This window comes from Astyanax mexicanus, chromosome 17 (genome assembly GCF_023375975.1).
Source record: "Astyanax mexicanus isolate ESR-SI-001 chromosome 17, AstMex3_surface, whole genome shotgun sequence".
Classification (NCBI taxonomy): domain Eukaryota; kingdom Metazoa; phylum Chordata; class Actinopteri; order Characiformes; family Acestrorhamphidae; genus Astyanax; species Astyanax mexicanus.
Genome location: NC_064424.1, coordinates 26,700,001 through 26,727,549, shown reverse-complemented (window position 1 = coordinate 26,727,549; position 27,549 = coordinate 26,700,001). Strand labels below are relative to the sequence as shown.

At 41.4% G+C, this 27,549-nt stretch overlaps 1 protein-coding gene across 1 annotated transcript; it reads right to left on the bottom strand.

Moving 5' to 3' along the window:
• Positions 1–601: 601 nt before the first annotated feature.
• On the bottom strand, positions 602–27,254 carry notch1a (notch receptor 1a). Its single transcript, XM_007256578.4, has 35 exons — positions 26,970–27,254; positions 24,604–24,676; positions 16,843–17,105; positions 16,063–16,401; positions 15,456–15,578; positions 14,859–15,092; positions 14,604–14,759; positions 13,983–14,168; positions 13,767–13,880; positions 13,539–13,652; positions 13,186–13,419; positions 12,977–13,087; positions 11,623–11,815; positions 11,365–11,510; positions 10,965–11,078; positions 10,445–10,564; positions 10,071–10,223; positions 9,676–9,904; positions 9,275–9,476; positions 8,983–9,136; positions 8,675–8,859; positions 8,418–8,550; positions 8,003–8,260; positions 7,722–7,834; positions 7,258–7,593; positions 6,886–7,121; positions 6,301–6,720; positions 5,976–6,124; positions 5,232–5,442; positions 4,863–4,944; positions 4,589–4,751; positions 4,113–4,414; positions 3,659–3,806; positions 3,094–3,191; positions 602–2,980 (listed from the first exon to the last, which is right to left on the bottom strand). The coding sequence occupies exons 1-35, from the start codon at positions 27,025–27,027 to the stop codon at positions 1,778–1,780; spliced, it is 7,353 nt and encodes a 2,450-aa protein (XP_007256640.3). The 5' UTR covers positions 27,028–27,254; the 3' UTR covers positions 602–1,777.
• Between the last annotated feature and the right edge of the window lie 295 nt (positions 27,255–27,549).

Below are 27,549 nucleotides of genomic sequence, written 5' to 3'. Positions count from 1 at the left end.
GATGGATTATCACAAGCCATCAAACCAAGCTGAACTGCTTGAAGCTTTGCACCAGGAGTGGCATAAAGTTATCCAAAAGCAGTGTGTAAGACTGGTGAAGGAGAACATGCCAAGATGCATGACAACTGTGATTAAAAAAACAGAGTTATTCCACTAAATATTGATTTCTGAACTCTTAAAACTTTATGAATATGAACTTGTTTTCTTTGCATTATTTGAGGTCTGAAAGCTCTGCATTGTTTTTGTTATTTCAGCCATTTATCATTTTCTGCAATCATTTTGAGAGCTCTGCAACATCAGTGTGATAAGTAAATAACTAGTTATTATAAATAATTTACATCATATATAAAAATACAATTATTTTTTTAATATTTCAATCTGTGCACCCTCTGATTGAAACTACTAAACTGAAATTTAAAAGTAAACTTAGAAAAAATGCTTAACATCTTACACTGTTTTGTTTCAGCTTGTTATAAACTGTTGACAATGAAAAACATTTTTAAAATTGAGAAACCGATAACGTCTAAATATTTTCCTACATTTAATACTTTAAGATGTTTCAGACCCAATTTTGAATGAAATGACAATGAAGGACTGCACATTTAATGAAAAAATGTCAAGTTTCTTTATTGTTTTAAGAAAATTATTTTACAAATACTTTTTCCTCCTCAGAGAACAAATGCATATGTCATCATTTCTTTAGCAGTACAACATTTAATCAGTGTTTATAAAACTTAACAGGTCCGACACCTGACGATGTCACCACAGTGCAACACACACATACACCACCACTGTGTACATTCTCTGTCCCACATATACACACATCCACACTCCCACGCATTCACACACACTCTCTACATTTCTAGTACATACTCTAGCTTAACAGTATTACTCAGCCTAGTACAACCACTCTTAAACTTGTGTCCAGATAAATTTGCCCAGTTTCGCTTTAGACTTATATGATCAATATATTACAAAATATAAATGAATACAGTATTGCATTTCTTAATATATTACATATTTGAATGGAACGGAACACTGGATTTTAGGTTAGGACTTGGTTAGGTTTGTAATAGTTGTACAAGGCTGAGATTCTTCTTCTAAAAAATAAAAAATAAATAACAGTGGTCATCAAGCTACATACGTGAGAACTCTCCCAAGCGCCTGAACAAACTCAGGTTCAGTGGAAAATACAGACGTGTTAGGGTGTCTACAACAAATGGCAGCAACGTTAAGACAGCTTGTACACATTGTCCAGTGTGGCAAAGAGAACAGAGACTTTCACGGTTCACCATAGCAGTTCATCTCCCTTTGTAAGGCTCTGTGACGATAAACAGTTATGCAGTCATCTTCTGGCATCAGTATCCGGTCCATGTCTGCACACGTCCTCGGTTAAACATTCAACGACTTCAGTATATGAACACATAAGACTTTTTCTACAGGCGTTTACAGTAAGCTAAAGTTTGGCTTAAAAGTTCTAATTAATACTGAAACGTCTCCATACAAAACACGAACATAACTATAAAAAACAAGTTAACAAAACGTTATAATATTTGCAGTAGCAGTAGTTTCGAGTTTTTTTTTCTGGGCAGTTCATAGATTAAAAAATAAAAAGCATAAATAAAAAAGATATTTTTTTATATCTGTATTCCAAAAAAGTACATAAATAAATTAAAAAAGAAGTAAAAAGTTTGTGACGTCGGTATAAAGTCGTAGAAAAGGCATCCGTGTTCAGTCTTCCCACTCTTCTAGCTTTGTCTCGTAATGTAGCACCATTTTACTTGAAGGCTTCAGGGATGTGGTTCATATGCATGTTGTTGGGTGGGCTTGAGATACCCTCTGACCAATCAGAAAGATTGGAATGTGGGGAGCAGCTGGACCATTGGTCAGGAGAGCCTGGGGAGGGGGTCAGGAAGGGGTGGTCGGGGACCTGTGGCTGGTGATTGGGAGTGTTGTCCATGGGAGCAGAGTAACTATGCTGAGAGGGCGGAGTCAAAAACTGTGTGCTTGAAATGGGCTGGGACAGACGCTGTGTCTCCTGTGGCAGGATGGTCTGGATGGGGGCGTGGCCTGGGCCGGACTGGAGGTCAACCCCAGTCAGATCTCCCAGGAAATGCTGGGAGAGAATGGAGCTTGAGGTTTGATGCTGGAGGCCTGGGTGGTTGAGATGACTGGTCTGGTGACTGGTCTGGTGGGCGTGGTTAGACAACAGGTGAGGGGTAGCCAGGTGGCTGCTTTGCATGGTGGGATATCCCATCACTTGTGGCATGTTGGCAGCATGATGCATTGTGGGGATTAAGGCTTGGAATCCCGCTTGCTGCTGCTGCTGCTGTACACGCTGGAGCCAATCACATTGTCCTGTTTGCGCACCGTTGTTAGCCACAGGGAGGTGGGACAAGCGTGGAGGGGCGGAGTCAAAGGGCTTACCCATGCTCAGCTGAGCTCCGGCCATTTGAGAATCCATGCCCTGCAGGTGATGGCCGATTGGTGGGGACTGCAGGAAGGGGGAGGTCATCATGGGCGGAGAGGACACGTCCGATAGGTATCCGTGTGGAGACTCCAGCGACTCGACAGGAGAGAGAACCTCCATCAGCCCGCTGTGCTTCCCATCTCCGCCCTTCTTCTTTTTCATCTTCATCTCTTTGCCACCCTCCTTTCCTCCGATGCCTTTTCCACCAGGTTTCCGTTGCTTCTTGGCTGCGGCAGCGTTGTTAGTAATGTTGCCTCCGCCGGGGCTGGTTTTGATGCCCAGGAAGGCCTCAGGTGAGCAGATTGGAGGAGACAGAGGAAGTGGTGGACTCCTGACCAGGTTATATTCCTCTAGAAGGCGGACAATATCGTGATGCATTCGCTCCTGAGCAATGTCCCGGGGCAGCTGGTCCAGGTGGTCGGTGATGTCACGGTTGGCCAGGTGATCAAGAAGAATTTTTGCAGTCTCATAGCTTCCTTCACGAGCCGCCAAGAACAGAGGGGTCTCCTCCTACATACATAGAAAAAACATACACAAATTAGTATAACACATACAATACTACAACACTTAACTCACAAACAACCACATACACAATATATAAAATATATATTAACAGCACAGACCTTGTTGTTCTGCAAGTCCTTGTTCGCTCCATTCTTCAAAAGCACCACAGTGGCATCCACATTGTTGACTGCAGCAGCCCAGTGGAGAGCAGACTTACCTACCGGGAGAGAGAGAAAAAGATGGGGCAATTAAACACTGTTTAAACATGAAGATAGAAAATATTAATCTAAATACTTAAAAAAAAAGATTTCTAACCCACTGACTTCCAGTTCAGACCATGCAATCAACATATTAGTTTTTACTTCATACTAGTATTACAGACCCCCATTTATTAATTGTATATAGAGCTGAGAGGCCATAAACTTAGAAATAACAGGAGGTGAAGAGGTAGTTAATGGATGTGGACACTTCACCATAGAGGATGCTATATGACCTTATACTGCTCTAATGAAAAGATCCTGGGAATGTTATTTCATAACTCTGTATTGTTGCTCCTCTTAAAAGCTAACAACCAGCTTCACAACCAGAAGACAATCCTTTATAAGGCCAAATGCCCAACAAAAATAGACTGAAATGAAAAGAATAGAAGAAGCTCTGTGTGAGTGAACGTGGATATATGCATACCAGTGTCATCAATGGCATTGATGTCAGCATGGCAGTTGATGAGCTCATCCACCATGCCCTCCACAGCCAAACGTGTAGCCAGGATCAGAGGTGTTGTTCCATCGTTCATTCTGGCATCAAGATCTGTTGCACGGTTACGGATCAGAATCTGGGAAAAAGAGATCAGACAAGTTTAGAGATAAGTTCAATGTACACCAGCTGCACCTGCACCAGCTGCACAGCTAAAATCGCCCAATGATAGGATGCTCAATTATTTGTATGTATTGGGAATTCCAACAGACAGTGACTGATTGGGATTCAACTTTATATCAAATACAGTAAATTTAAGTTATTTAAAATCAGATCCTACAGTATGTCTATTTCTTACACTTCCTAAGCTTCTGTGCACACATACATAGTTGGAGGCATATTTGTGATTGATTTATTGATTATGTGTGAGTTTGTTTGTGTGTACCTGGAAGACTCCTTGTGCATCTGCAGCCACAGCGGCGTGTAACGGTGTGCGGCCCATGTTGTCTTGTACGTTAGCGTCTGCGCTGGACTCCAGCAGGCGTTTTGCTGCGTCGGAGCGGGCGTAGCGTGCAGCCAGGTGGAGCGCAGTCTCACCCGTCCGATCTGTCTGATTATGAAGATTTGCTCCGTGACAGATAAAGTCCGTAATTACAGCAGCAGAAGGGTCATCATCTTCATCCTCACCGTTGGCAGTCTCCAAACCACCACCGCTACACGAAGCGATCATCAGAGGAGTGAGGCCATCTAAGAGAGAGGGAGAGAGAGAAAAATAAAGAGGGAGAGAGATTATTTTCCAGTACTGTGAATTCAAATACTGATCTATTAAAAAAACTATTTTACGTACACTACAACTAGGAGTGATTTATTAAAAAGAATCAACAGTAAAATTAAACAAATCAGATCATAAATGTCACTCACCAGGTCCACGGACGTTAACATCCATACAGTCATTGTCTATGTCGCCCTGTGGAGGAGTTGGAGCCATGGAGTTCAGACGCAGATCAGCAGCATCCAAGTGCTGCTGGGTCCACTGACGAGGATCTAACTGTCCTCCAATATCCAGCATAGATTGTTCCTCAAACTGCACACAAACATACAAAAATCATTATCATTTGTACACATATGGGGTTCCTTAACATATACTGTACATACATAAATGTCATGCAATTTGCACACGCGCACACACACTTACCCTGAAGCGTTTGCCATGGTCCTCCTCTGCCCATTCGCTCAGTTGCTCGTCCATCAGTGTGCTCTCCGAGTTCTTCAAAGGCCTTCAGAAAGCATATTGAATCATCAGTATTGATTAAACAACAATGCACATCTATAAAGATCTTTTAAGAGCATAAAACAATCAATAGTAATAAGCAATAATACATAAATAAGTAAATAAAGAAGAATATATTGATTGTAGTATTTAAATGCTTTTAGGAAAGTAAACACTGAGTATAACTGAGCATAGCAATCTCCAGAATACAATCACGCATTCCATCAGGACTAAAAGGTTCACCAGAAGACACTCTACCTTATATAAATGCTTACACAACACAAACACACTCACTTGAGTCCGACTGAGTCTTCTCCTACTGGTTCTCTACGTTTCTTTTTGGGTTCAGTCACTTTGAAGCCTTCTGGGAACCACAGTTGCCCGTGCTCTCGCTTTCGTTTCCGAGACATCACTACTCCAACAGCAACCAGCACCAGCACAGCCAGGACCAACAGGGCCAGGAACATGGGGTACATTTCTCCCCGGCTTGGAGCCTCATTCTCACCTACACACAAGTACAGAGTGCACATTAGAGCGTGTCTTACTTATATGTATTACCTGGATCAGTGTTTTTTAAGCTGTGAGCTGTGGCACAATGGTACTGCTCAAAGTAAAAATCCTTACAACATAAATAGATTTTAAATAACAGAATTTAAGATAAATAAATAAATAAATAAATGATTGAAGCAAAGGATACTGAGGTAATTCAAGCCTTTATCTCAATTCAAGAAGTTTTTTTTTTTACAATTTATTATTAGATTTTAAATTGTGTGGGCCATGGTACATTCTATGGTGGGATAAGTGGGCCATAAGTTGCAAAATTTTGGGAACCCTTGACCTAAATAACTATAGATAATAAAACATCTGTAAAATGAAGGTGAAAGAAAGGAATACAAACACTGGTAATCAATACCTGGCAATACAATTCGAAGTAAACTACAAAACATCTATAAAGTGTATAAATGATGTGTACTATTATGTGTAAAGCTGTTACAGTGCATGTACAGTTATTTTTACAATGTTTCTGTGTGTACTCACTGGTAACTGCCTCTATGATGTACGGAACATTGAGATTCCCACTGGAGGCCAGTGCTCCAAGGAAGGCAGCTACATCTGTCGCACTCTGGAAACACTCATCTGATTGCTGGAAACACTGCCGGTTATCAATCTCAAGATACACGATGGAGCTGCAAAACACACACATACACAAAGTGATGTTAACACATGGTGGTGAAACAGAACTGAAACAGATTATAATTATTCTGGAGCAATAGAAAAATTAACTTAATCATACATGTAAACCCACTAAACAATTCAGCAAACTTGACTTGACTCTTTCATAATTAACTATACTGGGACTCACCCTTTAATTTCCATCTGATCCAGCTCTCGCCGTAGCCGCGTGTGTACGAAAGCACTGAGGCTCCTCCGTGCACGCTGGAGCAGTTGGGCCGGGTCGCTCCAGTCGTGGGCCGAGCGTTTGTGCTTACTCAGCTCATGTTCGTTACCATAGTAAGGGAAGATCAGTGGCTCTCCGTTTGCATTACGCCTGAAGACCACGTTAGTGTGGAGGAGTCCGCTGAGCTCCCTGAGGAAAGATGATGAGCGGTTCTGAAGCTCTGTAGGAGTGATGTGGACCACCAGCACCAAGCTGCCCACTGCCAGTTTCTGGGGCACGTCCTCCGCGCAGTCCAACCCGTCCCACTCGCACTCCACATTATTACAGCCCTGGTCACAGTGACCATCAGAGTAGTGGTCCTTACAGTACTGATCATAGAGTGGACTGAAGAGAAATAAAGATGTAGAGAGAGTGAATTAGTCAGTTTTCATTTTATTGTATTATATCTGTGATTTCTAAAATTCTTGGAAATTATAAACTAGAATTTATTTTCACTTCCACAGTAATAATTATTAATATTTAAATACTGTAAGTATTGATGAGACTCACTTGCACTGTCCCTCTAGTCTCTGGCAGTCAAATCCATCATAGAGGCAGCCTGCATTGGCGCACTGCTCGTCACACTTGCCATCGTTGAAGTACCTCCAGCACTGCAGGGCAGCACTGCAGTTCTGCCACGGGTCGTCAAAGTTCAAAGAGCAGTCGCCCCCGTCCCAGCCACATGCGTGGTTATTACACTGAGCATCGCAGATAGCATTACCACCTCTGCCTTCACATTGTGCCACCTAAGAGAACAATAAGGTAATAATTAAGAGAACCACTGATTAATCCCACTGATTAAACTAACTCAAAACATCTACACATTCACTAATATATTGCTATAATAAGAACAAATAAGAAAAAAAAAGTGGTCATCCATACCTCACAGCGTATCTCCAGCTCTGGTGGTGGAGCGATATCTTTGCCCTGCCCGCCATTAAAAGAGTAGTCCAGGATGTGGCAGAGCAGACCATTAAAGTTGTGTGGACACAGGCAGCGAAAGAAGGGTGCATCACTGATGGGCTGGCAGGTACCCCCGTTGTAGCACGGGTTGGAGAGACACGGCGAGTCAAGCCGATTCTGACACTCGTGTCCGCTGAAGCCTGGCGGGCACAGGCAGCGAGGGCTCAGGTGACCAGACACACAGGTGGCACCATTACGGCACCGCAGGGAGCCACAGGACTGAGAGTTGTACTCACAGGAAGAGCCAGAGAAACCCTACAGGAAAAGAGAATGACAGGGTCAGAAATGAACCCAGACAAGGGGGTTTACATGTTAAATGTTACATGTGGGCATTTGCAGATTTGTGTGTGCGCGTGTGTATGTTTTTGTGTGTGTGAACTTACAGGTGGGCATTTGCAGATGTATCCGTGTTTAGTGTTGCTGGCAACGGCACAGGTTCCTCCATTTTTGCAGGGTTTGTCCTTACAGCCATCAAACACAGTGTCACAGCGCTGACCTGCAAAAAAACAAATATTTACACAATGTTTTAGTAAAAAAGCTAAATCCAGTAAATAACTAGCAATACTTTTTCTATTTTTTTGTAATTTAAGTAAAGTACAGTATTTTCCTCCAGTAAAGTAAGGCCAGAGACTAATGTTACACATGTTTGTGTATGTGTACATACCTGTATATCCTGTGCGGCATTCACAGCGGTAGCTGTTGACCAGCTGCACGCAGTTGTATGATCCATTAGGGTCGCAGGGGTCAGACAGACACTCGTTTACATCTCCCTCACACCTTTCTCCCACATAACCTGGTGAACACACACACCCATAACCGCCGACACGGTCAACGCAGCGGCCTCCATTGAAACACCGCGGCTCACCGGTCAGTGGATCAGTGTCTGGAGAGCAGTCGTCCACATCTATCTCACAGTGTACACCTACAGAGAAGGGAAAACATGTTTAGAGACACACATACACATATTTCTCCCTTTTTGAAAATTTCCACTTAATTTTTTTTTTAAATGCCTGCATTTTATGACGAATCCAAAATAAATAAAAATATATTCTAACGTGACTATGTTGTGAGATTCTCACCCTGTGTTCCTCGAGGACAGGAGCACTTGTAGCTGTTGACGAGGTCAATGCAGGTGCCTCCATTCTGACACGGCTGAGACACACACTCGTTTATCTCTTTGCTGCAGTTCACACCGTGATAACCCGCAACACACTATAGAGGGAGAGAAGGAGAAAAAATTTAACTCATTAAATATTAGTTGCACTCATGTAAGGATCTGCCTCTCATGTAAGGACAGTCTCAGTATGTAAATGTACGGGGCTGTGTGTTTTCCTACCTCACAAGTGTATCCTCCCAGGTAATCAGTGCAGGTGGCCCCATTGTGGCACGGATTTGGTACACACTCATCCACCTGCTCCTGACAGTAGCTGCCTGTGTAGCCTGCCTGACACCTGCACAGGTGTGTACTGCCCACATCTACACACTGCCCACCGTTGCGGCACAGAGTTGCCACTGGCACACCTAAGAATGAACAATGAGATTTTTTAAATGTTATTTTGGGCATTAAACAACCGAAATTAATTCATATTTTAAATAAATACATGCCCGCACACACAATGCTTCACACACAAACTATATATCTACCTTGCTGCTGAGCGGCGACTTCACAGCTCACACTGGGCACGTCACAGTAGAGTCCGGTCCAACCGCTGGCACACTGGCAAGTGAAGGAGGAGCCCTTCTGCCAACAGGACCCTCCGTTCTTACAGGGAGAGGAATCACACCAACGAACGAGGCTCTAAACACAACAAACAGTGATGACACAAAGCTTTAGTACACTCGCACACAACATTTACAAAGGCATTTACCTTTTTTCAAATGTTTAAAATCTAATTGAAAAGAGTTTATTTGAGAGTGTGTGTGTTTGTCTGGGTACCTGGCAGTTGGCACCAGTATATCCATGAGGACAGGTGCATTTGTATGTGCCGAAGCCGTCCTGGCAGGTACCACCATTCAGACACGGCCGGGAGTCACACTCGTTCACGTCATGTTGGCAGTAACTCCCAGTGAAGCCCGGCAAGCACACGCATGAGAATGAGTTAATCCCGTCCACACATGTTCCACCATTAAAGCAGGAGCTGGAAGACATAACATATATATCCATATAAGATCCTTAGTAAAACAAACATTTACTTACAAGACGAATTAAAGACAGTTTCTACACAGGTGTACTACAACTACAAAGGAAGTGTTTTTGATACAGTGGACATGAAAGTGTGCAGACATGTGCAAGTATGTGTGAGTAAATATATGTGTGTGCGTTTGTATGTGTCCTACCTCTCTGTGCAGTCCGGTGTGTTAATCTCACAGTTGATGCCACTAAACCCAGCAGGGCAGCTGCAGGTGTAGCTGTTCACGCAGTCGGTGCAGTTCCCTCCATTGCGGCAGGGGGCGCTCACACATTCGTCAATATCCTCTGTGCAGCGCTCTCCCCGAAATCCAGCCACACACACACAGGTAAAGCCATTCACACGATCCACACACACCCCACCATTACTACAGGGGTCTGAAAGAGAACAAATTCGTTTTAGTTTAAAAAGTAGGTTAATGAATGGTTTGTAATAGGAATTCATGTGTCTTATATTAAGTTAATACATTAATCTGTAATAGGAATTCATGTTTCTTATATTATTACAGAAGTGTGCATTTATGTATCTGTGAGTGGCTCTTACTTGGAGTGCAGTCATCAGTGTCAGTCTCGCAGAGATCGCCAGTGAATCCTGGGTTGCAGTGGCACTGGAATCCACCCACAGAGTTCAAACATACACCACCATTGAGGCAAGGAGACTTCACACACTCGTTAATGTCCACCTCACACGTCTGACCTGTAGAGGGATGAAGAGAAGGATTCTACTGATTAGTGGGGGTACTTCACTAAATTTAAGGGACTAAAGGACATTATTATGATCTTACCTGCAATTTTCAAATTTAGGCTAAACATTTGACAATATACCTTTTGACTTATGTTATATAGCTGTATAAAAAAAAACAATCGACATTGTCATATGTATGTGTATATATTATTGTATTATGTATATTAACTGACCTTGCCAGCCTGCCGGACAGGCACAGGAGAAACTCTGGTAGTCTTCAGACTCACGACATACACCTCCGTTCTTACATGGCCGTGAAGAACAGGGAGCTAAGACACTTTCACACAGATCACCTGAGACACACAAAAACAAAAGTAAATTCGGATTTCCTGAATACATCATGCGCAAACACAAACACATGCACAAACGTACACAAACAGAGGTCATCAGGTTCAGCCACCTTTCCTATTCCACTTATTTTGCCAGCTTTTGTTTTTTGATTTCCTTATCAGTTTCCACTGTGACTGTGCTGTCGTCTGCAATTTCCCACAATTGTGACTTTTTTTCCCTCCAACAGGAAAAGGGAAGAAGGCAAACAGGAAATGGGGTTTTGAGTTCCCACTCCAACTCAAGGCACCACTCACACACACACGCACACACACACATATATACACATCCCCCAAACAATGCCATGCAGGGTGTAGAGTGAAGAGCGTGAGAGTGGAGAGTAAGTAAGTGAATGTGTGTTTGTACCTGTGTAAGGCAGCAGGCAGTTGCACTTGTACCCTGCAACATCATCAATACAGGTTCCTTGGTTCAGGCAGGGATTCGAAGCACATTCGTTGATGTTAGTCTGGCAATTTGGTCCTACGGCACAGAACATATAAACACGTTAGGACAAACACACTTTTCTCTTTTTAGAATGCAAGATCATTAATATGCTTCTTGTGCAATACACACACAGACACACACACACAGAAATGACAAATAAGTCAGCAATGATGTATTTAGATATAAATATATAACATATGATTTACATGCTGTTTATTAAAAGTTTAGAATTTTGGAGATGCTTGTATTACTGTGAACAACATCCACATTATGAGTTATGCCTGATTTTTTCTGATTTCCACAACAACACAGAGATACTGACCACTGAATCCTGCTCTGCAGCTGCAGATGTAACCGTTAGTCATGTCCCTGCAGGTTCCTCCATTCACGCACGGGTTGGACAGACACTCGTTCAAGTTCAGGTCACAGTTACGGCCTGTCCAGCCAGGCTCACACACACACAAATAACTGCAGAGAGAGAAGAGCGTGGCAATGAGGTTCTAAAAACAACACGACTGTACAGATATACTAACAAAAAGTATATTTTTTGATGATCTTCTGAGATTTGTTTATGCCTCACCTGTTTGCCTGGTCCTGGCAGTTGCCGTGGATGCAGGGGTTGCTGGCGCACTCGTTTCTCTGAGAGAGGCAGGTGGAGTCGTGATAGCCGTCGGGACACAGACAGGTGAAGGAGTTCACTCCATCCACACATGTACCACCATTACGGCACGGGTTCAGCGCACAGTCATCGATGTTAATGTTACACGTGGCACCTGAGACACAGAGTGGGTAAGTACATTATTAGTTTACTTATTATTAGGACTGAAGGGGGTGGGGGCATGCAAAGGAATGCAAAGCTTTATGCGAGCATTCCTGCACTAAAATATTGTCACTGCTTATTTTTGGAATTGACCTATATTAGACTATTTCTCATATTTTACACACTACATGTCCACATGTTAAATAGACACCTCTTCTAATCAACACATTCAGACAGTTAAAGTGTATCCATTGCCTATTAGATAGGAAATTTACTGGAATGTGGTGCTGAGGTACCACACTGTTGTAGCTGAATGCAAGCAAATCCTCACAGAACTGCTCCAGAATCTATTAGAATCTATTATAAGTCTTTGCTGAGCAGTTACTTACAACAAATATGGGATTAAACCCCAATACCTATGATTAAAAAAAAAATCCTTGGACCTAGACTGTCATCAGTATCATATAATGTAATCAGACACCTGATTACAGACAAATCGATGTGGTTTCAAACATGTGACTTTAGTGAGTTTAGTCTAACTATTGATGTGTATTGATTATTGGAGGGTGAGAGTGTGTGTGAGTGTGTGTGTGTATGTGTGTGTGTGTGTGTGTGTGTGCGCCTTAAGGATGTTGAACAGCTGGGGAGGGAGGGGCTCTAAACTTTGTGAATGACAAAGAACACAGCTTCCCCCACCCTTCCTTTCTTTCTCCCTCTTTCTTTCTTTGTTTCTCTATTCTCACACACTTTTCAGTGGGGGTGGAGGGTCTGCAGAGGGCCGTTTACACACACACAAAGGAGAGGGCCATATTTCACACACGACCGAACAATTACCCTCCCCAACTCACTGACACACACACACACACTCCACACAGACAGACAGGGTCATCTAACTGCCTGCTTCTGCTACAACAATGGCCCTTTATCTTACACTGCATTTCTTACACACACACACACACACACACTAAGTTTTTCAAAGGTGTGTTGAGGTCCAGCATCCAGTGACAGTGCATGTTTAAAAAGATAGCAGTACACAGTACACCTGTGTGTGTGTGTGTGTCTGTCCCAGTTAGAAAAGGTTGTCTCTGTCCTACTCTGTTATCTGACACCAAAGCACTGCAGCTCGCTTGCCACCTGTTACTCACACACGCACAGATGAGTGCAGTTTTCTTACCTGTATATCCAGGATCACAGAGGCACTCATAGCCATTGATTTTGTCGATGCACTTGCCGAAGTCACAGGGTTTACTTTTGCAGTCGTCAACATTGATCTCGCAGTTTCGACCTGCAGAGACAAAAAAGGGTTTAGAAGGAATGTTTGCCAGTGTGTGTCTGTGTTGTTTTTGTTTTTGTCTTTTTAGGGCATATGGTGTGTGTGTGTACCTGTGGTTCCTTTAGGGCAGGTGCAGGTGTAAGAGTTCTCTCTGTCCAGGCAGGTTCCACCGTTGCGACATGGCTGACTTAAACACTCGTTAATGTTGATCTCACACAGTCGTCCAGCATAACCAGGGCGACATGCACACGTGAACGAGGCCAGACCATCCTTACACACTCCATAGTGGCATGGGTTTGATGCACACTCATTGATGTCTATTTCACACAGAGAGCCTGTAAAACCTACAGACAAAGGAAACGGAAGGAGAGGCTCAGCAGTGTATTTTTAACATTTTCAAGGAAAAGGAAAACACCTTTAGTGCACTGCTTGGGCTTTGCAACTGTGAAGTGCTGGAAATTACCTTCTTTGCACTCGCAGGTGAATTTGTTTGGCCCATCAGTGCACTTGGCTCCGTTCTGACATGGCGTACTGGCGCACTCGTCAACGTCCACTTGACACAGGCTTCCGGAGAATCCTAGAGAAGGAAAAAAACGGCCACATTGACATTTTACCACTATGCAGAAAAGTTATAAGGAAAGTGTAACTGCCGGTGCTCAGCTAACTGGTCTTCTCTTTTTGCTTTTGTTACCTTTAGGACACTCGCAGTGGAAGGAGTTGATCTTGTCGATGCATTTGCCGTTGTTGAGGCATGGTTGGGATGCACAGTCATCAGTGTTAATCTGGCAAAACTCGCCCTCATACCCTACACACAGAAATACAGAGTATTAGGTCATGGTCAAACACCAATAACATCATATGTAAACCTTCAAAACACCCCATTCTGTGTATTTAGTACAGTCCTAACCTGGCATGCAGATGCAGTGGAATCCACCAATCTGGTCAAGGCAGGTGGCATCGTTCTGGCAGGGGTTTGACTTGCACTCATTCACATCCATTTCACAGCGAGGGCCTTCGTAGCCTTTAAGGCACTTGCACTGGAATGAGCCTTTGGTGTTTAGACATCTGCCGCCATGCTCACATGGATTGGCCCCTGGAAACAAAGCAAACAGTTAGTGTTTCTACATGCATCTTAAATACTGGTAATAAAAAGAAACAGAACACATATTATTAATCAGCATTACTGGTGCATTCAGACTAATGTCTAATGTCTAGTCTAATGCTAAGGACACAGCATGAGGGGTGATATTCTCCCTATTACAATTAGTGGAGCATTAAAATTATATTGAAACTGATATTTTAAGGTAAATCTGTAATGTAATGTTACTTTAAAACATTGTATCAGGCAATGTTTACAAGCTGCAAATGTATTTAATGTGCACCCAAATTAAGCAATTTTAACACCCAATTGTAGCTCTATATGAAACAGAAAATGATGTCATAAATTGACTAAATGTAGCATCCAATCAAGGCTAATCTACATTGCCTTCCTTCCTGTTATGTGTACAGTAATGTGATTGTTCTTTACCGAGTGAGCATTCGTCAATGTCTTGGTTGCAAGCTGAGCCTGTATATCCTGGAGGGCAGGTACAAATGGCTTTGCCGTTAACAGGGTTTGTGTCACAGTTGGAGCCTTTCTGACATGGGTTGCTGATGCAAGCATCATCAAGGTGACAGAGGAGACCTGCATATAAACAAGCAAACAACATGTATTAAATACATTTAGAATTTTGCATGGAATTTCCCTTCTGCTGTTTTTACCCAAATAAAAAGTGTCTCTCACCAGTGCGGCCGTGCGGACACTCGCAATAGAAAGATGCAACGCGGTCGTGGCATGTGGCGCCGTGGTAACACGCAGCACTGGCGCAGTCGTCGATGTTCTCGCTGCAGTCGTCCCCGCTCCAGCCGTTCACACAGACGCAGTGGAACCCACCCACCGTGTTGTGACAGGTTCCTCCATTCTGACAAGCATTTGGAGACAACTCACACTCATCCACGTCCTCCGTACAGTACTGACCTACAAGCAGGGGTCATAAAAAGTCTCTCAGTTTTGTAAAGTTGGAAAGATCAGGTGATCCAGAATTTACACAACTGTATTTAACAATTTATAAAAGTATAATACTGTACATTTGATTGTAGAACCAAATAGTTTCAATATTACTTAGTAGTGTGTATGTATAGAATACTGTTAAAAGTGTAGCAGTTACAGGTTTTGTATAACAGGGTGCAGTGCTTTATGCTGCTGTTTAGTACAATATAGTTTGGTAGGTAGTATAGGCCCACTGGTAGTTTTAAGATATACAAATATTTTTTTAACTTTTAACTGGTCCATGATCAGTTCTTGTGTTTTTGCATTGCATTGTTGTGCACTGAATTATACCTGTCCAGTGTTTGTCGCAGTGGCAGTTGTAGGTGTTGACTCCATCCATACACTTGCCCCCATTCTCACATGCATGCTGAACACAGTCATCGATGTTATGCTCACAGTCCTGCCCGTTAAACCCTGTCAATGAGAAAGTGAAAAAGGGAAAACAGAGAGAGAGAGAGAGAGAGAGAGAGAGAGTGTGTAAGAAATGAGTGTGAAAAAGTAAATGAATAAGCCAGTATGAGTTAGCCTGTGGGAACCATATGTTAATAAAATTCACCTTCTGACCTGAACACATTAAAAGAGGTGTGTGCTGGGAAATATGTTTAGCTGCGGTAATTGAGATCATGTATTGAGATTAATCATAAACTGAGAGCAGCACTCCACTTCAGACTGGCACCCTGCTTGTTACAGTACAACCACCTACCCACACCCACCCTCACAGTCTTCCTGTCTCTTTGTCTGAGCTCACCAGGACAGTAGACACAGTTACTCAACAAATGCAGGACAAATTTTTTTAAAACCCTGGATTTTGAAAGTATTGTTTGTAATTATAATCATTTATACCACTGAAACTAAATACAATCACTTCAATCATGATGCACTGGGTTTTGGAATTTACCTGGCAGACAGCTACAGGTGTATCCAGTGTCGCTTGTCTGTACACACGTCCCCCCATTGGTGCATGGAGATGGATGGCACGGGTGAAACGGACGCTCACAATGTGTTCCAGCAAACTCAGCCGGGCAACGGCAGCGGTAAGATCCCACCTCGTTCACACAGACTCCACCATTGCGGCAGGGTGATGGGGAAAGGGCACACTCGTTGACATCCTGACGACATGTCTGCCCATGGAAGTTGGGAGGGCAGGTGCAGATGAAGTGGGACTCAAAGGCTGAGCACTGTCCTCCATTTGCACATGGATTAGATGCACACGGATCTGCCTGCTGACACGTCTTACCTGCAAAAGGATATGAAACATTTGTAAATAAACATCTTCAAACCTCTAATAAATAAAACGTTTTTTATGAACTATGAATTTCAAGAAGTTTGTGGGATCTGTAACCAGGGTGATAATTAAATTAAATAATTATAAATTGACACAAATACAAAATAAAAACCATATACATGTTTTCTGCTCCCTGGTGGATTATCAGGGCACTACAGGCACCAATAAAATACAGACATTTAAACACTGAAAATTTCATGAGTATATTTAAAGGCAACTCAAGGGTTTATACACGTTTTTTTTTTTCAACACAATGTGTATGGTTTATTGTTTCAATTAATTGCTTAGAAGGTCAAATAAACACTCCAGTCTTAAAGCATTTAAATAACTTTGTAGTGCTTACTTGCGTTAAAGGATTAAAATAAACAGATGTAAGGGTAATTATGAGCATACCTGACCACCCTGGTGGGCAGCGGCAACTGAACGTGGCAAGAGTGATGAGTGAGCAGGACCCTCCATTGCGGCAGGGCGAGTTCATGCAGGCGTGGTTCACCGGCGTCAGGCAGAGTGGGCCACTGAAGCCCAACATGCACTCGCATGTGAAATCCACGTCATTGCCCTGCGTTCTCGGCCGACAGACGCCTCCATTGCGGCAAGGGGATGGACTGCACGGGTTCGGGATCTGACACTGTGGACCCACAAAGTCTGCAGGACACCTATGAGAGAGGAAACACACATAAACCATGTGTAAAAAAACAATAGTAACAAATAGTCTCTACTTAAATCATCTTCACATGTCTTACACTGGGGCTTGAGGGATAATCTACTCTATATACTGGTATTCAAATGTTTAAGGACACCCTTTTCTGAGAACGCTTTCAGCTATTTTACATTTTTGAATTGGTAAAATGATGAACATGAATCCATTGGCAACATGCTTAATGCCAGGCAGGGGAGCAATGGCCTAAAATCTAGAAAAAGGCCTTTTCTAGAGAGTAGAGATAGTTACTTTAACAAAAACAGAAGGTATTAATATCTTTAATTTATTTTAGTCATATTATTATCTATATCTATTTATATTATAAACCATCATTGCTTTACCTATATTTAGATTCCTCTCTCTTTCTCTCTAGCTCTCTATCTCTCGCTCTGTTACTCCCCCGCCTCTCTCTCTGAGGAACTGCTGAATGACTGCACTGTGTGTAATCCAATTATTTAGACAACAAAGTGTCCCCCTACTCACCCCCTCACACACGCACACACAGACAATCAGGACCATTGAACTTTTTCCCGCCAAAAATAACAGTACAGCCAAGCAAGGAGATAAATAAACTTTTTCTGTGTGTGTGTGTGTGTGTGTGTGTGTTGGAAAAGGTGAGTATTAATCACAATCAGCAAAAATTATACTGGTATAAGATCTCCCTCCCCTCGCAACACATTAGTCCAATTCCCGGCCTGGTTTGGGACACGCGTCCCATCAGCGCCTCGAGAACTAAAGTATCTCCTGAAATCGAGCGATAAGGAATTAATTGTGGCACGCTTGGGCAGTGTGTGTGTGTGTGTGTGCGTGAGTGTGTCTGCAGCAGGTGTGTGCATAAATGAGGGCAGTTGTGCGGCAGCCCCCTCACACCCCCCCACACCCAGCACCCTGTTGCCATGGCGAGTGGCGTGAGGTCACTGGGGCTGATCCCCCGAGAGAGCACACTCCTCCTGTCATCTTTCTTTCTTTCCATCTCTCTTTCCGTTCTTTCTTTGTTCTGTTACCCTCTAATTTTTTAAGTTCCATCACTCTCTCTTTTAGTCTCTCTCTCAGCTTGTATGTCTCTCTTCCTTCTCATCTAGTTCTCATTTTCTCTCTTGCATGCCTTTTTTCTGTTTTATTCAAGTTTTTTTCTAATTTTTCTCGTCTTTTTCCCTTTTACAAACGTCTCTTTCTCCCTCTTGTTGGGATTCGATCTTTTCCTGTATGGCCCTCTCTTTTTTTTTGCTCACACTTTTCCCCCTCTTTTTTCCTCTATGTATTTGTCAGGCTCTCTCTCTTGTGCCTCTAACTGTGTCATTTCCCATTTTCTCTCTCATTGCCTCTGTATATCACTTTCTTTATCTTTCATTCCCTTTCCCCCTTTACTCTTTCCTTTCCCTTACTATTTAGATTTATTTCTCTTACTGCCTTTGCATGTTCCTGTCTCTGTAGTCTCTTTCTGTTAATCGTTTTGCTTTGTCTCTCTATGTATGACCATTTTTTATCTCTTTGCCCCATTATCTCACTTTATCCCTACCTCCCATGGCTCTTACTGAACATGTTCATCCTTCTCTCTCCTTTTTCTGTAATTTTTATTTGTTGGTTTCTTTAATTCTCTCAATTTTGCTTATATTTCTTGCTTATAAAACTCCAGCCAGTGAAGCAATAAGACAAACTATTTATCTACTAAGTGTGTGTGATTGGGTATGTGTGTGTTATTAATGTGTGTGTTTACTCCCAGAATTAATGCTTCCATTCACTCTTTGTCTTTACAACACTGCAGCAGCAGCAGGGCATCTGCAGCCTGTCGTGGCAACAGGTCTGTGTGTGTGTATGTGTGTGTGTGAGTATCTGAACAGATGCTGTTGTGACCTATGACCACATTTGTGACTGCAGGCTGTAGCCTGTCGCCTTCCAGGGGGCTGGTCTACCATCTGCTGCTGACTGCTGTGCAAGTGACTGTGTAAGAGTGTGTGTGTGTGTGTGTATGCATATGTGTGAGCATTCACACCTCACACTTCCTGCCCCCGAGTGTCAAATCAAACAACAAACTTTCATTTTCACGGTGTCTTGTCTCCAAAGCTTCCTACAGCCAGCCTCTCTCTCACATTCTTACAATGTGTGAACTCAGCACTTTCAAACATGACTTCAGTGTCTGGGGGAACAAACAGCTGAATTAAAGCCATAGTTCAGCAAAATACTCTAACTTTAAACCCAGCCTAACACAAAAAACTATTTCCAAATTTACTTTACTTCATTCAAGCCTAGACTACATGCTGCCATCTATACTAATGGGCAGGTCTATGGCCAATATATTGCTAAAAGTGTTCGCCATAGCACTAAAAAATGGGTTCTTTAGTGTAATAGCAATTTTTAACATGTTTGTGCTACAAAGAACAATTTTTAAAAAATGCCTAATCCTACACAAGACCAATTTAAGCACTTAACTAATTTGTTAAGTTGGTGTGGTTTTGTTTTAAAATAATGAAAAAAATCCACTAAAACTACAAATGAATTAGGGAAACACATAAGCAGTTCAATTTTTTTTTTTTTCAACTTTGTGTCTTTTTTCCTTATATCGTCCCAAAGCAGAAGTCCAAAAGTGTCTAGACTGTGAGTGGACATTCTGCATGTTCCTCGTCTACAGAACTGCTTTACCCAGCTTTCGCATGACTAAGGCAATAAGATCTGTTACATTTTGAGGCCCACACCGCAAACACACACAAACACACACACACACACACAAATGAACTAATAACCCATAAACAACACAGAAGGTGTTAGACAGTACTAAATAGTGGTCGGGCATTGTAAGCATGAACACTGATACAGGTTACTAGAACAGGCACATTTAATTCGGACAGTGACATGAAATAAATATTATTAACACAGAAAAGGATTATTAATCAAGCAGAGCATATACCTTATACTGCCGTGTAACAGCAGTCTAACTTCTGTGCTATACAGTTTGACCATTTAGGAGAAAAAGCTAATATTTTATCATGTAGTCTTACAGAACAATACAGTGCTAACTGCACAGTGTATGCTGTCCAATAGCACTGTACACTTATGTATAAACAAAAAGAAAAATATCTTAATGTTTTATTCTTTAGTTATTCTTATTGTTGAGGTATAATCAAGTATACAAAACTAAAACAGTCTAATTGACTATGATGATTTAATTCTTGCCTTATAAATGTTAGCACTGCAAAGAAACTAAGACTTAGCAGCTTGCAAGTTCAGCTTTTCTGCATTAAGCATGTGACATATCTGAGAACATGTGAACAATCTATACAATCTAATCATCACCCTGCATGTAGTGCAATATTTCAGTTCCTTATGTTCCATATATTCTCACTTCCATATTTAATACATCAATAGAATATTATATAATTCCTATAGTTCTGTTTTTAGGTATAGTATTTTTGTTTTTAATTATGGTACTGATAAAACTTGTTAATGCTTTAAAGTAAAGGAGGAAAAAAAATACGTCTTTAAAACTGTTAAACATTGTTTATTATATGAAGGTGTGATATTTCAGAAGCTGTCTTGAAGCTGGACCACTAACACCAAAACTGAAAATAGCTCAGAGTCATGTACCAGGGTCCAGGGTTTTCAGTATGGACAGAGTTTATAACAGGTCAGAGTGTTGAGGCCTAAAATTAGGGTTAGTGCCGCGTAATACATATTTTAAATTGTACTGGTGTCGGTAAATAATATTGATTTTTAGTTTAGGTTAAGGAAATCAACTCATCCTGTAAAGTGTGTGCAACCTGCTAGATGCCTCAGATTATTTTAAGACAACCATCTAAAACCTTTCCCCTAATTTCTTCAATATTCTATCTATCTATTCTAGCTTCTTTAATGTGATCTATATCCAACATTCATCCTCCCATCATATTGGAATACCAATTTTCCAACACATCAGAAAGGGTGCTCAAACGACCAAAACAAGTGTTGTAAGCTGTGTTCAGAAATGCTCCCTGGTTCCTATTCTGAACACAATTCTTGTGTACTAGTTTCTATTCAGTTTAAATCTCCTGTGCACACACAAGTTTGTGTTAACTCATACAGGAAAGGCTTCCCTTCTGAGAAGATATTTTTGAAAGAGAAGGATCTGAAACACTGCCTCACTTTCAGACACATAACACAGGATATTCACTGTATGTGTGCACATGTGTGAGAGTAAGCATATGTCTATGCTAGGGGTGTCACGATTCTCTAAATCCTCGATTCGATTTCATTTTCGATTTGAGGGTCACGATTCGATTCGATTCTCGATTTTCTTGTTTTTTTTTCTTGTTATTATTTTATGCCTCATAAAATTTAAATAATATATTTATTATTATTATTATTATTATTATTATTATTATTATTATAAATATTATTATTATTATTTATTAAGATATATATGGTAATGCCATCTAGTGACTTTTTTTGGTAGCAACAGTGTGCACTATTAAAACAAGCAGTTTATCAGAGCTGTGTGTGGATGGCTGGTGAAACTGCTCATTACATGAAGCTGCAGTTCTTCATCCAACCACTAGCAGCAGCAGCACAAGCCCCGCTCTCTTCACTCAGTCACTACTTCAGTACAGCCCAGCCACGGGCTACAGAGCTCAGCCAGTCCGTTTTTACTGTTTCTGTAAACAAATAAAGGTTTTAACCCCACAAACCGGATAATACAGCTCACTACAGTTCATCTTTCAGCCCAAGCAGCTAACAGCAGCAGGTTAGAACAGCCGACACGGAGTCACTGCTCGGATTACATTATAAACAGGTCAGTTAGCGCGCTGCTAACCTCAGGATGTTTATAACTACGGAGTTTAGTGGACACACCACGGCCGCCAGGTAAGTCTTTTAAAGGCTACTGAAGACTATTAAAGGCTATTAGAGTGTAACCCCTGGCTTACAAGAGGTTATTGAAAGCATTATTGGGGGGCAGAAATCAGTACAGGCTGGTTAGATAAGTGATGTGGGTATTGTCTTATAAATATTTACACATAACTTATATCTCTCCTGAAAAGCTTTTATTTTAGTCAGAAACACGCTTGTGTTTACTTTATCTGAGAGAAAGATGTTTTTTTAATTCAATGGAAAGCAACAGGTGTAGTCAATTATAAGTTTAAGATTTTTAATCCACCTCACTGTGATCTATAGTCAGTGTTCTCAAGTCACACTGACACACGCATTTCAGCGAGTTCACACGCTCTCACCTGCGCGCACCCACCCCTCCGTTAGATACAGATACAAAACCTGCGCGCCCAACTCCCGCCCCCCCTCCCCCGTTGGACAGATAAAAACAGTGATCACACTCCCGCCGACTGCGCTCATGCAGTGGCTATCTCTATTTAAATGAATAGGATGCGCTGTGTTGGTGCCGCGCCATTTGCGTAGCGCGCTGCGCTATTTGCGTAGCGCGCGCGGGAGGGATCGTCGATCCTCTTTTTGACTTCGATACTCGAGATCGTGACCTCATTTCGATTCGATTTCGATAAAATATCGAGATCGTGACACCCCTAGTCTATGCACATTCTGTTGTAGTTTACTATGCGGTTCACTACACACCATAAGTCCAAAGTCTACTCTGAGCATTCATTCATTCTTTCTTGCATTCATCTGTTTGTTTGTTGTTTATCACTGCAGCCACCTGACTGTGCACTTCATTCCAAAGCAGTGAAGCAAAATAGGAAGTGTGGTGGATGTGAGAGATAGAGACACAGTTTATGAGGCAGAAACTGAGAAAGAGGGAGAAATGGAGGGGGGGGGGGGTGATGTGGGATTCAGCCAACAGTCTCTCACACTTGTTTGCTTTCAAATCTTTGCCCCCTCCCTCCTCCTCTCTTCCTAATCTGCTCCCCCATCACACACACACTCCGTCTGAATGGTGTCCTGTTCGGAGGGCAGATGGCTGAGGGGGTAATGAGATTGGAAAACCTCACGAGAGCAACAGAGGGTGTTTGTATTTTTGAGGGCAAAATAGAGAAAGAGTGAGAGAGAATAGAAGGCTAAATGATCAAAATATTAATAATAAAAAGGTGAAGTAATAATACATAGGTGAATAGTTTCAAAGTCTTCTACAAAGTTAAACATTAAGCCTTATTCACCAACAATTCATAAGAAACAATTCTTTAACTTATTCAAACCCTGATTCTAATGATTCTGTGTATTAGCAATAACAATACAGGGGTTATGATTCAAAATATATTCTGATACTGTCAGCAAGACAGTGGACTGTGACATTCTATAAATAAATAAACAAATAAATAATAATAACTGTCACCGTATAAAACACAATTGTGTACATAAAAATATGACTAAAATAATATATATATATTTTTTTATCAAATTAGAACACTGGGATCAGAAAAAATACACCAAATATTTGAATAGCTTTCTATTTTCTTACATTACAAATTTAGGAAAAATGAGTAACAGTCGTGAATAAGGCTCGTTGTTCTTTATGAATGTGAGATTTTTTGTAGCCGTTCTGAACATCAACACCAAAACTCAGAAGACAGTAGCTCCATCTCATAAACTAGGGCCCGTGGACAGACATGATAGCAGTTGTAAGGATGCAAACAAAAAGAAAGCTAAGAATGGGACAGGGAACCTGTTCCAAGCAACAACAGTAGATGAGTGTGGTCTTTTTAAAACTGTTCATGTACTCATTTTGAAAGTAAATGCATCAATAATATGAACTCAGTAGAAAAAGTCATTTCCGATCACTTATGTCAGACCATTCATTGTGAAAGGTTCCCACAATGTGATGAGAAGATGGTGATTTCCGACAGTGTAAAAACTAAAGTCATGTTATTTTGTGCAGACTCTGTAAAAAGTGTGTTTTAGAGTCACAGAAAGATAAAACGCACATACTAGAAAAAAAGTAAAAGGTAGGGAATATATGCTCTTTCTTTGTTTTATCGGAAAACAAAGGTATTAAAAAGAGCTTATCCAGTGATTGTTGGAGTAACTGTCTTTTCTGTGCAGTTCTATTAGATTATTACAGTAGCTGAACAGGTGTCCACAAACATTTAGACATAATGTATAAACTGAGAGCAAATGTTTGACTGTATCTGGTGGCTATGTGAGAGAGCGTGTCTAGCCTATATGAGTGTGTTTGTGAGTGAGGGCACGAGAGAGAGTTTGGGACAATAGGAGAGAGGGCCAGCTGTCGAATTGAATGGGCAGAAAAGTGCGGTGGGGGTAACAGACCACAGGGGGGGTAGCTGGGGGAAGGGGTCACGCACCTCTGGGAGAATGTCTAAAGGCGCATGCAATACATATACATATATTTACAATAGTCTTTAAAAGTTTTAGGCATTTGGCAAACTTTAGCAACATTATGTTTTTTATTGTTTTTGTATTCTTGTTATTTGTAAATAATAATTATAACTTTTGATTTTTGTGTCCTAAACTTGAAGTTCTCAAAGCATTACTTTGTGAATATGCATTGTTCAACTGCAACTCACCTGCAGGCCACCTGTCCGTTGGCTACCAGCTCACATGTTCCTCCATTCTGACAGGGCTCTGAGCATCTCAGACCTACAAACACACACATTTCTGTTAGAAAATGCAAGCACACAGGATATTTCCTCTCATCCAGAAACACACCAACAAGTGGAAAAACTACTTTGGTAGACCCAAAGTAGGGCTGGAACTTTTTTGTTTCAGGGCATTGTTTGAGGCTGTGAATCTGTGAATGACTGTCTTTGATAGATGAGTGTGTGCATGGAGCGGGGGTGCAGGGGCGGTATCTTTCCTATTCACTCTCTAACTACCCGTTATTCAACCCTAAACAGCAGTGTACCTCTACTTCTTTTCAGAAGCTGACTAATGGTCTCCTCTTCAGAGCCAGACCTTAAAGGAATTAAGCACCAAAATTGCTTGCGTAGCTAATAATGAACGGACTCCGATGGGGCTGATTAGGACAATGCAGATTGAGATTGTGTTAACTGGTCCTTACTGGTTTGCATCTGTTGTTTGCCACTTTGTGAACATGGAAGAGCCAATTGCATAATCTGACCTATAAACTTCCAGTTGTGGACAGTATTCCTGAGTGAATGATGATTAAACAACATATATAACTCTTGAATCTACAGCACATTTGTTTTATATTCCGAACATCGAGTTATAGAGAGCTATTCTAAAAACAGTATCCCTGACTAAAAACCTACACAAATGAGTATAAACAGAAGCTGAAGTACTTCAAATGCCAATTCTGATATCACTTACTGTGGTCCCATAATCAAACACAGTACCTAATTATCCACTCATCCATAAATTACTCTGCTACTACACCTAGTATTGGTATCAAAATACCAATCGTGGAATTGATGGAACCCTATGCTCTAGTAAGTAATGCTTTTTCACAGGTCCTTTCAGAAAAGTAATGATCATTTAAAGAACCATAAAAAAACAAAAAAGTAATTTGGAATACTTTTATATAGAACCAAAGAGAGTTACACTGAACTTTCCAGTATTAGGCTCATCAATCAGTCATAACACTACAATCACTAACACAGATTACAAGAAGGCTTGTTACAATGAACCCTGTCAAGGGGTGAATATAATAAGACAGAAAGAAAACAGTAGAGTTTGGAAGGCAGGACGAATGGACAAGTGCAAGATTTGACAAGGTCCATATTATCCCCAAAAAAGTAGGCAGATCTTGTGGGGTGTTTCCAATACGCAGTAATTCGTATCTACAAAATTGTTTGAAGAAGGACAACCAGTGAATTGACCACAGGAAAAAGTGATCACATAATACAAAGTTAAAGCTGGTGTTTTTAATGTTCAGGCTGAGACATTGGTTCTGCTTTCTCTCAGTATGTGCAGTACTTTCGCTTCCTGTCTGATTTTGCTTCTATTAATGGTTGGAGTTTTGTCTGCCACGCACACCCCCTCCCCCTCAATATACCCCCCCTCTCCTGCACGCGCTCCGTGGGAACCAGCGCGCGGCAGCTGCAGCTCGGACAAAAAAGAAATCAGAGCAGCACGAGCCATAAAGCAGCAGCTCGAGCTATTGTTTAACCCCCCAACCCCCCATTATACACCCCACCTCCTCTCACACACAGACACAGGACACCCCCCAAACACACTCTCTGGCTCTCTCACACACTTGTGGCATCATGCCATAAAAACTATTAAATCCCCCCACCCCAACACCAAGCACACACACACACAGGGCAGATCAATAAACACCACAGGATGAAAAACACAGTAAATACATAAATCAAACAGCGAGAAACGGAGCCTAAAAAAGAAAATGTAAATAAATTATATGTTCCACCTAAACAGTGCAGTAGTTTCGTTATATGGGCTCAGCCCCTAATATGAAACTACTGAACTATTTAACTTACGTAGGTTATTATCCTTACGAAAAAACGAAATATATTTTCCACCTTAAATAGTGCAAGTAGCTCATTTCTGGCACCTCAGTCTCATGCTCCACAATGAAACTGCTGCACTTCTTAAGATGGAATGTAAGAAATGATTCAAAGTAGACACAATATCAAACTCTTTGGGCGCTTTAAACTAAACAAAATCAATAAAACTAAACAAAACATGCCTATTTAAAGCACAAAGCAACCCACACTAGCTAGCATTAACTGGAATAATTACAGTTTAAAAGTCCAAAAATTAATGAACGTAATGAAAAAGTAGCTAGAACATAAGCGTCTGAGGTGATGCTGTTTTAGCCCGTTCTCACACTCACATTTACACTCAGGTACATTCAAAACTAGATATAACTATTGCTATAAACATTTCTAACGCGTCTCACAGAACAGTTACTCGACTAAAAACATAGTTTAAAAAAATAAATAAAATATTTTACCTTCTGTCACGGTGAAAATTGCAGTCACAAATATGGTAATCACACAGAAACGGTTCATTCCTCCGCTTCAGCCTCAAAGATGTGGTAAAGTTCCTCCGGGAGTTTTCATAGAGCCCAGTTTCCGTACTCCGACGCTTTAAAAAGAGTTTAAAAAGCTCATTAATAAGTAATTCAGTGTTAAATAAATAAATATATCGGTCAGTGAATAAATAAATAGAAGTCCAGGACGCGCGTGCTCGTGTTATTCGCACTCCTGCACTGAGCTTTCTGAATGACGCTCCGCTCAGCTGGGCAGACACGCTCGAGGATGGGTAAAGTTCCCGCCTGCGCACGCAACGTAGATATCCCTCCGCCCAAAGGGGACTAACTGTGCCACTGTGGAGAGTTAATGACGTTAAAAAACAGAGGAAAAAAACAATATATGTATTTTTGTGTTTTGATGACAGAAAGAAACACCATATAATATTTCTACGCATGTTTGTGCGTTTTATGTCCTGTTTGTTTCCGTTTTTGTTGAGGCTTAGTGAGAGATTAGGAACTTAGTGAGGGACAAGGAAAGGAGTTCCGTTCATTAAGCAAT

Bases quoted from the DNA above. Each gene is read 5' to 3' on its own strand.
- notch1a (XM_007256578.4), bottom strand. From the start codon at position 27,027: ATGAACCGTTTCTGTGTGATTACCATATTTGTGACTGCAATTTTCACC. The intron at 10,565-10,964 runs GTACAAACACAC...TGTGTGTCTCAG, and splicing joins CTGCCTGCTGCCTTACACAG to GTGATCTGTGTGAAAGTGTC. The intron at 4,415-4,588 runs GTGAGTGACATT...CCTCTCTCTTAG, and splicing joins TGTTAACGTCCGTGGACCTG to ATGGCCTCACTCCTCTGATG.